The sequence below is a fragment of the Solanum tuberosum genome, unplaced genomic scaffold (assembly GCF_000226075.1).
Source record: "Solanum tuberosum cultivar DM 1-3 516 R44 unplaced genomic scaffold, SolTub_3.0 scf00490, whole genome shotgun sequence".
Lineage (NCBI taxonomy): Eukaryota > Viridiplantae > Streptophyta > Magnoliopsida > Solanales > Solanaceae > Solanum > Solanum tuberosum.
Genome location: NW_006239413.1, coordinates 241,615 through 255,259, shown reverse-complemented (window position 1 = coordinate 255,259; position 13,645 = coordinate 241,615). Strand labels below are relative to the sequence as shown.

Below are 13,645 nucleotides of genomic sequence, written 5' to 3'. Positions count from 1 at the left end.
CCAAATATAAGTATTTTGGTATCCGTCAAGTTTTAATATATTGCGGTTCTAAGTTTTAGGAGATATGTGAATTTTTTTCATTTAATGGAAAGGAATTGCAATTCAATAAATTGTACTATAAAGTAAATTAAAATAGCAAAAAAATAAAACTACAACCCCCAAATGTAAGTCCCATTAATTATATTTTTTTCACGTAGTTCCCTTGAAATCTAATGACCATTTTTTGTTAAATATTTACGGACACCAAATCCAAAAGTGTTCACTTTAGGCAAAAGTAAAAAGGACAAACACTTGTCAAAGTATTTAAATAAAATACAATATTTTAGACTAACGCAAACGTAATGGCATTTTCAATCCTATTTTGAAGAGTAAAACAGAGAAGAAGAGTTGGAGAGGGGTTGAAGAGTCCCTTCTCTATTTTATTCTCTAATATAGAGAATACAGAGTAAAATAATGATAAATTGGAGATAATCTTAGCATATAATAGAGATCTGAGCATATATGTCCTAATTTAGATTTTATTATATGTGCAATATTAATTTAAAAGGCAAAGAGGAAAACATATTACTTTGACAACCTGTTTATCATGATTGCTTGACAGTTCAAATATAAATTAGTAACGAATTACTATAGTAAGTAAAGTATGAACCTCGCATCTATGACTTCTTTTTGCTAACCAACAAACGATGTCTTATATATATATATACACACACATATATATATATATATAAAGAAGAAATTTAAATTTTAAAAAATAAATAAATTAACCTTTCCTTTTAAAATTTTAACCCGTATTCAGTATTTGCTTTAAAGTTCACCTTATTCGAATTTGTATAGAAGAACTCGTTTTTGAAAGGCAAACACTTTTAAATCAAAAGCAATTCATATTTAAATTTAAACTCTTGATATTTGGCTAACTAATAAATGGAAAAGGGTCAAAATTGCCATGAACTATGTGAAATAAATTACTTATACCTTTCCTTACATTTTGAGATAAAAAGTGTCTCTGTTGTTATCCTAAGAAAGAGACCACAAATACCCTCAAGAGTTAACTCCTCAAATTTTTAGTGACGTGACAATCCATGAGGGACTAATCCTTCCACCTAAGCGTTGCTAACTAGGATACACTTAAAAAACTAGACTTTAGCGGCGACAAAAGTCGCCACAAAAGCCCATAATATCGCCACTACAAGTTTTAATTGATTTTTAGCAATAAATTCTCATTTTGTGCTTTTTTCTTCATTGTTTTTAAGAAATCACAAATGATATCGATCAAGGAGGAGTTTGAAGACATTGTATGATTTATTTTTATGTTATATGTAAATGCGTAAAATGTACAATGATTACTAGGAGATTTGAATCGAGAAGTAATTTTGATGATTTTTGGTTGGCAGGGTCAGGGCCTTTCTCCTTGAGCGAGCGCATCTGATTCTAAAGTCCTTTCTTATTCTGCGTAATAGTATTGGATGTTTTTAATATTGATAGTGCATGTTATTTATTTTAGAAAATTATATTAGGTTGCAACCGAAATTTAATTTTCATATTTTTTTGTTGAAAAAATAGGTTTTACTAGCGAATGACTATTGCAGCCTTAGTCGCCACTAAAAATCACTCAAAACCTTTAGTGGCAATATTTTGAGATTTTGTGGCGACTTTTGTCACCGCTAAAGGTGTAGTTCTTTTTGTAGTGAATCCTAGTTGGCAACGCTCAGGTGGAAGGATTAGTCCCATGTGAATTGCCACGTCACTAAGAATTTGGCTAGTTAACTCTTGAAGATATTTGTGGTCTCTTGGGATAACGCCGGGGATATTTTTAATCCAAAATATAATGAAGGATATAGGTGGTCTATTTCACATAGTTCAGAGGTATTTTTTACCCTTTTCCGAATAATAAATTTAAAGTATACTATGTAGTACATAATAAATTAAAGAGGTTGTTTGTCATGTGTATAAGAAAAGTACTAAATAAATAAGTAATGTTGAGATTAATTATACTCAAATTATTTCTTCTTTATTGTTTGATTTGATATATGTAAGGACAATTTCGTCTTTAATCATACTTATTCATGTAGTATTAATTATAAATCTTGTGATACTAAATGTGATGTATAATTAATACATTTAGTAGTTATATACTTTGAAAACGCTATCAAACTAAGTACAACCTCCGATCCATATTAGATGACATCTTACTAAAAGTATTTATCTCATAAGTTGATTACTTATTAAATTATGATAGAATTTATTGATTTTCTCATTTTACCCCTACAGTTAATATGACTTTGAAAGTTCAAACAAATTTTAAAGATTCAAAATTTCTTTTTTCAAGATGCTAATTAATATAAACAAAGGGTAAAATAGTAAAGTTGATCAATCTATTAATGATTTCTTAATAGCCGTGTAAAATAGAAAGTGCACATCTAATATGAGACGGATAAAGTATTAAATAATACCAAGGCTATTGCATGTATTGTTTTCTTTAATACATGTACTACAAGGGGTGGTTTGGTTCACGAGATAAGATGAAATATCCAAAATTAGGTATGGAATAAAGATACAATGCATATCCATTAAGAAAAAAAAGTTTAGGACATAAATTAAAATCATTTTCCACTTTTGTCCTTTTATTATTCTTAAACTCTTAAAAATATTAATGATTCAAAGTAAAATCATAAATATGAATAATTAACTTTTCGTGAAATTGTCACCTTGAAAATGTGAACTAGGAGCCAAAAATAGAAGAAATTTTTAATAAATCTCTTAAACTTTGAACAATTCACTTATTTTAAATTATGAAAAAGGTCTAACAATTCACTTATTTTGATACAGAGAAAACTTTTTTTGCTTGAAGATATAAATTTATTTGGTTGAACTATGAGATAAATTTATTGCTTCAACCAAATAAGGTCTTAATTTGATTTTAAACTTAAGGGTTGTTTGGTAGGGAACAAGTTATTCTAGGACTAATTATCCGAAGTAAGTTATATTCCATCATGTATATTGAATGACTTATCCTATTATTAAGCTATAAATGATAGGATAAATAATCTCAGGACTACTTAATACCTCCAACTAAATACAAGATAACATAATCTTCCATTTATCTCTAGAATTATTATACCTTATAGCTCACAACAAATGACTGTTTAATCTTAAATATCCAGCACTATAATATCGAAATAATTAATCCGCAAATCAAAGGAAACTAAAATAATTTAGTCCGTGAACCAAAAGAAATGAAAAAGATATTGATCCCTCTGTCCATCTTTACTTCACTATATTAAAAATAATTGTCCAGTTTGAAAAATCAAGAGATAATTTATCTTTTTGTTTTTGTTTTACCTTTGCTATTAAATACTATTTAACATCTAATATATTTCCCAAAAGGGATAAGGATCTGAAAAATATCCCAACTTTGGTCGAATTTGCTGTTGCGATACTAAACTTTCATGAGGACCTATTACCTCCCTAGACTATTTAATACCGTATTTTTTACCCCCTAAACTATTTAATAGTATATTTTAAAGGTATATATGTGCCCACGTGGACATATTACTATTTTATAATTTTTGTATTATTTTTTTATGTCCACGTGGGCAAATATATATGTTTAAAATACGGTATTAAATAGTCTAAGGAGGTAATAGGTCCTCATGAAAGTTTAGTATCGCAACAGCAAATCCGACCAAAGTTGGGGTATTTTTCAGACCATTATCCCTTCCCAAAACATTACATTTATATATTCATGCTATTAAATACTATTTAATATCTAATAAATTTCCCAAAACATTACATTTAATGTATTCAAATGGTACGTAGTAATATTACTCTTATTATTTATTATTTAGAGTCTGTTTGGCATTAATGTTAAAAACGACTTATTTTTAGAAGCACTTTTTTAAATAACTTTTGAAAAAAGTACTTTTTGAAAAAATAAACAATTTGTGTTTGACTAAGAGCCCGTTTGGATTGACTTAAAAAAATAGCTTTTAGGTCAAAAATAAAATGTCAAACTGAAATGACTTTTAAGTCAAAAAAATAAAAAGTAGGAGGGAGACCTACTTTTGGTTTTTGGCTTATTTTAAGTCATTTTTTTACCTTGCCAACACTTCGTAACTTATTTTTTTACTTATTTTAAGTCATTTTTTATATTTGCCAAACACTTCTAGAAGTCAAAAACTGACTTAAAAGTAGGTTTGACTGACTCTTAAGCCAATCCAAACGGGGTCTAATTCATTTGAAAAGTGTTTTTCATAAGCAAATTGTGTTTGACTGATCTTTTAAAAAAAATACTTTTGAGAGTTAAATTACAAAAAAAAAAGACAATTATTAATGTACTTTTAATATTAAGATTATTTTATAGAGAAACTATTTTAAATATCTACTATAAAAAAGTTAATTAAACTTTTATTTTTATTAAATTAAAATGTACATATTTAAATTTCAATCAATATTATACATTTTTTTGGAGGGTTGAAATCTTTAATTGTTATTTTTTTCTCTTTTTCCTAACCTTACAAAAATATTGTCATTATCTTTTTTCCTAATTCTATAAAATTATACGTAAAATAATATGTAAAATATAAAATAATAATATATAATTTTTTTTAAAATTTATTATATAATGTTTTTAAAAAAAAAAAAATGAAATTTAACCAAACTTATGAGATATGTTAATTAATTAATAAGAGATATATTGATAAATATGTATATATGAAATTAGTTTTGATAAAAATAATTTTTTGTTTCTACTTAAAACTGCTTCTGCTTCTATATTTAAAAGCAGTTGTACCGATTTGCCAAATACATAATTTTTCAATAAAAATATTTTTTTCTCTAAATAATTGATTTTGGTCTCCCAACAAAAATGGCAAACACACTTTTAGTGGAAGTAATATTAAGCATAGTGCACGATTTATTTTAGTGAGGACTCCAATTTGGACTAGGGACCCTTATTAAAAAAGAGAGAAGAATATGCTAGTATACGACGCCGTTGGATTGAATTAGGTGTAGACAAACGCATGAGATGCAAAGACGAAGAAACCAATGAGGAGGGTTCCACTTCAAGCATAATCCCATTTTACCCAAATATATAACCCTCCCCCGTTTGATGGCCCTACGGCCTTCACATTTCTTCATTGTTTCATTCCACCACCGCCTCCTCTCTCCTTCTCCGGCGACCTCCCTTCTTCTCTTCCCATCTCTGCTCCGTCGTTTTTCCTCCAACACTTCGGTTTCTCTCACGCGACAAAAAAACAAATCATCTTCTCTACCTCCTCCTCCGCCGCCGCCGCCGCCGTCTTCTTCTCTTCTCCGACCGTCGGCGACTCTATCCGAAGCCCTGGCGCAGAAAATAGGAAAATCTATTCGCCGTCCCGGCGCGCCTTCAAAGGCCCGGGTTTATACGGATATCAATGTGATCCGACCTAAAGAGTATTGGGATTATGAATCCCTAACTGTTCAATGGGGGTAATTTGTTGATTTATTTTTGTTTATGCTTATCATATGTGTTTTCAAGGCTGTTTAGACGGAATTGATGTTTCTGTGTTTGTTGATTGGTTGTATAGGGAGCAGGATGATTACGAGGTGGTAAGGAAAGTTGGGAGAGGGAAGTACAGCGAGGTGTTTGAGGGAATTCACACTACTAACAATGAAAAATGCATCATCAAAATCCTTAAGCCAGTGAAGAAGAAAAAGGTTGGGTGTTTTCCTTCTTTGCTTCTTCATATGTCCGTATTCAATGCTAGTTAATAAGCTTCTATCTATTCTTGAAATTGATGCTTTTTAGAAATTTAAGGATTTTCATTCTGAGGTGCTGAATTTCTATTGGTGAACGACTTCTATTGCAGCTTGAGGGATGAGAACATTTCATTTGCTTGTGCGTTATATCAGTGTAAACTAGAGTAGACTCATTTTTTTGGTAAGTAATGAAATATAATACTCACTTAAGATGTTGGAATCAGCTTATATGAGAACGAAAGACATGATTGAGTTTTGAAAGATGTGGTCTACCACTCAAACTTGGAAACCAAAGAGAAGGTGCAGTGGAATGATTAGAAAGGAATTTTGAGGGTTCTTTTTCTGCTTGCAGGTAGATCTTTTAGTTGCTTCTCAAAGCTGTAGTCCTTTCCCTAAGTTAGCTTTGATGAACTTACTGCGGACTTAACTTTTTTTCCTTGTAGTTGCACGAACTAATTAGGTAATATCTTCTTAGAGACATCCCCTTTTACTCAACATGATTTACATCATCCACCACTTACATCTAGAAGTATTATCATTACTAAGGCACATGTTTCTGCTAAGCTTTGGAAAGCCACCCTCTTTTAGTCTTTTACACCGTAATAGATGTCGAATACAAGTAGTTAAAGGATTAATCTCTTCTCATGTTGTATTTTGGTTTACAGGCTTTAGTTTCTGTTTTGTTCCATATGTGAAGTAGGTTTGGTTTAATACAGAAAGTGTAGGAGATAACAATTTATTTTCTTTGTTATCCGGTTTCTGTGCTGGTGGGAGGTAGGAGATACCCCTGGAATTATCAAGGTGCACACAAGCTAGCCTCAGTACCGTTGTGAAAAAGAAGAAGAAATTGATCCAACTGGATAGGAGAAGCATCAAAGATCTTAACAGAAGCTCGTAAAACCTCATTTTCTAAGATGAACAAAACCAGAACTAACAACAATATCAGTTGGTGATATTCTAATTGGACATTAATATACCACAACACACAACTACACCTTAATCCCAAGCAAGTTGGGGCTGACTATAGGAATTCCAAGACCTTATAAATCTTTCAAGAGAACTTCCTTCAATGTTATTTTAGGTCTCCACTCACCATGATTTCACACCTAGGGACTGGAGCCTCTTGAGGTTTGATGACATGCCCAAACAATCTCACAGTGTGTGCTACTTGCACCTTCTGGAGCTTAATTTACCACACTCATTATTGCAGTATCCTTGTTGTCATATTACTACATCCATAAATATTTTTTTGGTTTTTTTCCGCCAAACTTGTTAAACGTATAGAAGCCTTGTTGATGTTCTTCAACTTTGGAGGTCATTGTGTCTATGATTCTGAGCAGTTTCTTAGAATGTTCAAGTTTTTAAAAGGGTTTGTGATTTCGTAGTTCTATGTTTTTTGAGCTACGTAATGTATTATTGATATTCTTCAAGCTCATCAGATATCTCCAGGTTTTGACTTTCTTTATCTTTCATGCTTTAGCCAAATGAGTTTTTTCATGTGTATATCTCTTAACTGTTCTGTTCTGTTCTGTTCTGTCAACTTACTGTAGTAACTCTTGATTACTTATGAGTGATGGACTATCATATATCTGCAAGTTATATGTACATTTGCCTTTTTGTTGGCACTCTGAATCACACTCTTTTATTTATTACAGCATATCTTCGCACCTTTATTTAGCTCTGGTACTTATCTGGTATTGTCACATACTGCAGATCAAGCGTGAGATTAAGATACTGCAGAATCTTTGTGGTGGACCTAATATTGTGAAGTTACTCGATATTGTCAGAGATCAGCAGTCGAAGACCCCAAGTCTTATATTTGAATATGTGAATAACACAGATTTTAAAGTGCTCTATCCAACTCTTTCTGACTTTGACGTTAGATATTACATCTATGAGCTGTTGAAGGCAAGTTTTCTGTTGATGTGGATTTTTAAGGCCTCTCAGTATATGTTTTTTTGTGTATCTCCAATATTTTTCTGATTGGTTATGGGAAGTTGCTATAGATTACAGTATTAACTATTAGATTATTTCTATACAGGATGCTCCCTTTGAATCTCCTTTAAGATATAACCTGAAGATGATCTGTGCAAAGTGCCTTGAGATAATAAACTTATTTTGACGAGGAATTTCACTACTCTTTTTGAACAAATTTCACAGAATGATTATGTGCATAATGCTTGATCTATTTTCGTTTTGAATTTGACCTGTTCCTCAAGTTTGAATTCTTTCCTTAGGTGGGGAAAACTAATTTTCCGACTTTTTGAACTATTCTCATTAACTGAACTCTCCTTTCTTCACATTTGAAACTGTTCTGCAAATTATGTCTTCCGTAGTCAAACAATAATGTAGCTAGACGTGGTAAGGTCTGCGTACACGCTACCATCCCCGGACGCCACTTGTGGGATTACATTGGGTATATTGTTGTTGCTGTATGATCTAGACATGGGTGGGCAAGTTGACCTGGACATCACCGTTATCAAGAAAAAATGTATCTAAATATGATTTATCCAAACCAAAAAACTGCAATTACATATTCTATTTTCTATCTCCATGAAAGTTAAAGTAGACCAAGTTCCTTGAGATGGGAGGGAGTACAACTGAAAGCTTCTTGTTTTCTGTTATGAGTGGAAAGGACACATTCTTTAGATTTCTGTTGACTGGTGAGGTTTGGGTGTAAAGATAGGTAATAATATCAGCTGAGGTTCGTATTGTTATATTCTGCTGGGTAATTTGATGAGATTTCTAGAGTAAAAGGAAAAAAACATGTTACAGAATTGAAAGACAAATTCTTGGGCATATGAATGAGACATGTTATAATGGAGCAAAATGTTTATTGGCAATTACTAGTCTGGGATCATGACATAGTTGTTTGTGGTGCTGCTGTTGTTACAGACTTGACTATTAAAATCTTAGATGTATTCTTTGTTATGCTGCTTATTACTTGCATCAGGTGTCATGGCCAGAATTATCTCATATTTTTCGTTCTTCTCATTTTCGAGATGATGCATGTTTCCATATTATGCCTTGCAGTTGATATTTTCTTGAGGTGTCACTTGTTAGAAAATTCAAGTATTACTGTATCCTTTGCAGGCATTGGATTATTGTCATTCTCAAGGTATTATGCACCGTGATGTGAAGCCCCATAATGTGATGATTGATCATGAGCAGCGGAAACTTCGGCTAATAGATTGGGGGCTTGCAGAATTTTATCATCCCGGGAAGGAATATAATGTTCGTGTGGCTTCTAGGTTCGCTTTTTCTTTGCTGTTTGTATCATTTGTCTTCTGAAATTTAAAATCAAATAAATTAACATTTGAATGCTAGAATGGTCCTCTCTTGTTTCAGTGGTTTTATTAATTTAGTGAAGGCATAACCTCAATTTTCTTGTAGTCGTTAGCATTTCCTTTTTGGGGGTAAGTAATAGAAAGTTCTGCATATTAAAGCACCCACAGGGTGCATGGACATATAAGGAAGACTAAAGTTCCTTTAGCTTTGTAAGGAGTCTATGAACTCCATCAAGTGTCAAAATCAATCATATTGGACATTCTACGCCAAAGTACCAAATTTTGTAAACATATTTTGGATTGTGTACAGCATCAAATTTAAATATTACTTTAGAATACCTGAGATTATGTCCTTGCCTACATTCCAAAGCATCGTAATAAAGGGATTTATTGGTTTGAGTAGTTTTTTGGGGTTATCCATCCCGTGTCCTTCCCAGCACCCCAGAGAGCTTGTCACTGCTTTTGGCATCACCGATTGAACACCATTCTCTTGGAATCCTTTTGCACTTGGTGATGAACAAAAGCAAATGATCCCTCTGGTGTTGGAGAAATGCACATCTTTTTAATTGTTTTGGATGAACTGAGAATCTAATTTATCTTAATTTAAATTATTGAGCTTTGAAATGACACTGGTTTACGGAATGAAACTGATATTGAGGGTTCAAATGGCTGAGAGTTCAGAAATAATTATGTTTTTTAATAGTTTGCAGTATTTTTTGGATGATAACACAAGAAAGATTATACTTAGAACTGCTAGGGGTAATTCATGTACTTATTATGTCATTATGCTCTAGAATCTAAGAGGATAACTTTGGTGGGAGCTGGAGGATGTATAGTTAGAAAACTATACTGAAAAAAGTGCATATGTAGAAAATTGTACTTCCAGTTCTCCAATAATGGGGCTAAATTGTGACTCAAACTCATGTGCTGGATTTATTGTCAGATAGCAGTCTAAGAGTAAGAGTTCATTTTGATAGGAATGGAATGTTGAGAGACAGAGATAAGGATAATCAAGAAATGGATCTTGAAGTGCATTTCTTTATGAGTTTTGTGGATCAGAAACCCAGCTGGGGTAAGAATTTGGCTTGTGTTAGGAAGAGAAGGGAGGTTTTGGAGCTTTGAAGAATCAGAGCATAAGGGTTCTGTCTGACAGCTATTTATGAATCCTATTCAATGGGCACTACTTCTGTTACAGTTATGAGCATTCCCTCATCCACTACGATGTTACACTTACACTTGCATGAGATTTTATAATTAAGTGCCACCTCACTTAAGTGATTATAGAATCCTAGTTTTTGGCTTGCTTTTGTCAGAAAAGAGATAATACCTTTTCTTCTCAACATCCATAATCTAATAATTTAGAGAGGGCTTATTTTCTTTTGCCTTGTAGTTTTAAACAGACTTTCCGCCTCCTCTCTTTATGGTTGCAGATATTTTAAAGGTCCTGAACTACTTGTTGATTTGCAAGACTACGATTACTCGTTGGACTTGTGGAGTCTTGGTTGTATGTTTGCAGGAATGGTGAGCAACTATCTTTCTTGCACCTTTATTTTTCCGGCACACTTGAGCAATCATACAGGTGCCCACGTGAAACTTTATCTTGCATGGGTTATGCTTTCTACTTTTTTAAAACTTGGTCCATGACTTGGTACTTACATAATGCCATTCATGACTGTTTTGTCTTCTGGTAAATCGTGCATGAATGGCAGATACTGAGGCCCAAAAGTCAGAACTTACTTGTGTGTTAAGGTGTCCTCTTCCTCTCACTTTGATGCTTACTTCTAAGGAATTGTGCTGTATAGATATTCCGGAAGGAGCCTTTCTTCTATGGACATGACAATTATGATCAACTTGTGAAGATTGGGAAGGTATGTAGAATATCCACCATGAAGTTTATTATCGTACCCTTTTGATGTTCAGACATTCATAAGCCTACATTTGTTTTAAGTATATATAGTATGCATGACTTGGGAATTAGGTTACATCTTTTATTTTTTATTTTTTTGGTAATATGGCAAGTCACATGCGAATCCAAGTCTGAAAGAATCTTAGCAAAGTTTATTCATCCAAATCAAAGGGTTTCACAGGCAATGTGAAATTGTATATTAGTGATTATGATAATCTCCCACATAGAATGATAGTCTCGGATTGTTCCAAGTCAAGCTATATGAATGTGCAAGTACATTATGGTTTACATGTAAAACTTCCACCAACTGTATGCAGTTAAACATGAACCCATTTTTCTCAGTCCACAACCCATCATATGAAGTTAAACAGGGGCCACCATAAAAATGAGACCAAACAGTGAATAAAGGAAATAAGCTTTAACCGGAAGGGAGGGAGGGGAGAGGAGGAATGTCAAAGCAAGAACGATAAGACAGCATGAAAATTGGTGGGCTCATCTGTCCACGTGCCAGTATGTGTCAAGCATCACCAATGCATCACTATCAGTCTTCTCCCAAGATAAAAAGTCCCGAGACCTGACGGCCTCTACAATCTTGTCATTTTGATTAATGGACCTTTGTATACAGTCCTATTAAGCACGAGATATTGTTGCTTAGCCCCTTTACTCCTGTACATGCTTACTGTCCCATACTTTTTCTATCACTTGTTAACATCATCAACTCCCTGCCTTTTCTGTTTCTGGAAATTAGTAAGCAAAAGTATTTTACTACTGCAAATTACCAGTTGATAGAATAGTGTTTGGGCTGTACAAAGATATCATTCCATAATTCACATTGCCTCTGTTTTTTGCAAGCAACTATGAAATCTATCATTTTTTTTCCTTTTTTATGTCCGTCCGATTAATTAGACCAGAAAGCTATTGCATGAACATTCGTACTACAACATACATATGGATGAATTTTCCCCTCAAAACACATCTGGCTCTCTCTAAATTGTCCAACAGACGCATGTGGGAATTATTCTCCTGATCCATTTGAACTCTGTGTACCTTTCATCTACTGAGAATTTCTGTAATGGTTGATGTCATCACCCATTTACCCCAAAAATATTCAAAAATAGGCTCCTTATCCAGATAGTGAAAAACAGACGCTCTCTATCTTTTACCTTACAACAGCAACAATACCCAGTGTAATCCCACAAGTGAGATCTAAGGAGGGTAGTGAGGTAGAGAAGCTGTTTTCGGTAGACCCTTGCTCAAGAAAAAACATAACAAAGCAGGTCAGGAAAAGAAATGCCATAAGTGAATAAGCAACGACAAAATACTAAAGAAAGCATGACAAAGCTTAAAATGTTAAGAGGGGGGCGCTTAATACATCACATAACATGCAGGCCAGGGATCTTTTATTTGCGTTGAGGGACAGCTGTGACATCATTATAAGTGTCTTGTGGGGATAATTCAAATTGCTCTATAAATAATTAGCAAAAGGCTGCATGTACTAAAGTTACCTGCCTAAAAAAAAAAGGCTGCATGTACTCATTAATACCGATATTTGATGTGTACCATTAAATTAGTCTAACCATAAGCTTGGCTAAGCAACTGAAATATTTTGTTGGTGGGTTGCTCTTGAACTCAGACCTGTCTGCTTTCTAAAGAATCAGGTAGATTAAAAGTAAGTTCGTGATGCATATGATGAGCTAACACTGATCTATCCTCATTGGAGTCCCACTTTGTGTTTCTGTTGAACTCTCATGTCAGTATTCTGATAAAAATAATCCCACTTGTCTCACCTAACCCCTAGTAAGGATGTGATTTATCGGCAAAATGGAAGTATAACTCAACTATTTGTTCAGCCGTTTCTTATTCACTATTCATCATCCTTGCTGCACTGGGTTTTAAAATAATTCTTAATTATTTTATTTTGGACGGGGAAATGACCAAATATTTTACAAGATTACCAGGCTAAACATACATGAGCTGTATATTTGCAATTTGAAAAGAGACCCCTTAAAAATTCCAATTTTATGGTCTTCAGGTTCTGGGGACTGATGAATTGAACTCTTACCTAAACAAGTATAGATTGGAATTAGATCCTCATCTTGCAGCTCTTGTTGGACGGTTAGTATCGTCAGCTCTAAAACTATCCTTTGTGATGGACCATTTTCAGCATATAATTAAATATCTTCAATGTTCATTCAGACACAGCAGGAAACCATGGGCAAAGTTTATTAATTCTGAAAATCAACATCTCGCAGTCCCTGAGGTAAGAAAATTAGTCTCATTAGATCTTATACAATAAAATAAGGTGAAATCTATTAACCCAAAAATGTGCAATGCTTTTAGGCGGTTGATTTTGTTGACAAACTGCTCCGTTACGATCATCAGGAAAGACCGACTGCAAAAGAAGCAATGGTAAATATTCGCTGCCTTTCCTCTCTACCAGTATGTTTTGTCACTTGTATATCAGGCAGCTGTAACTATGAAAAGTTTTTTTCCTGGACTTATTAATAAATAAATAAATGAATGAATGAAGTTCTCTGCTGTACTAAAATGAATGAAAGTTTTCAATCAAGTATAAATTTAACGGAAAAGGGTTAAAATTGCCCCTGAACTATGTGAAATAGACCACTTATACCCTTCGTTACATTTTGGGATAAAAAATGCCCCTGCTGTTATCCTAAGAGACCACAAATACCCTCAAGAGTTAACACTCCAA

The 13,645-nt window shown here is 33.3% G+C and overlaps 1 protein-coding gene across 1 annotated transcript in view; it reads left to right on the top strand.

Moving 5' to 3' along the window:
- Window positions 1-5,038: 5,038 nt before the first annotated feature.
- LOC102590078 (casein kinase II subunit alpha-like) overlaps window positions 5,039-13,645 on the top strand; it is a 14,501-nt gene continuing 5,894 nt past the window's right edge. The window contains exons 1-9 of the mRNA XM_006364355.2: window positions 5,039-5,469; window positions 5,568-5,697; window positions 7,453-7,647; window positions 8,833-8,990; window positions 10,457-10,547; window positions 10,829-10,894; window positions 12,965-13,047; window positions 13,129-13,192; window positions 13,273-13,341. Of these exons, the coding sequence (XP_006364417.1) occupies window positions 5,111-5,469; window positions 5,568-5,697; window positions 7,453-7,647; window positions 8,833-8,990; window positions 10,457-10,547; window positions 10,829-10,894; window positions 12,965-13,047; window positions 13,129-13,192; window positions 13,273-13,341 (1,215 nt within the window). The 5' untranslated portion in view covers window positions 5,039-5,110. The remainder of the gene's footprint in view (window positions 5,470-5,567; window positions 5,698-7,452; window positions 7,648-8,832; window positions 8,991-10,456; window positions 10,548-10,828; window positions 10,895-12,964; window positions 13,048-13,128; window positions 13,193-13,272; window positions 13,342-13,645) is intronic.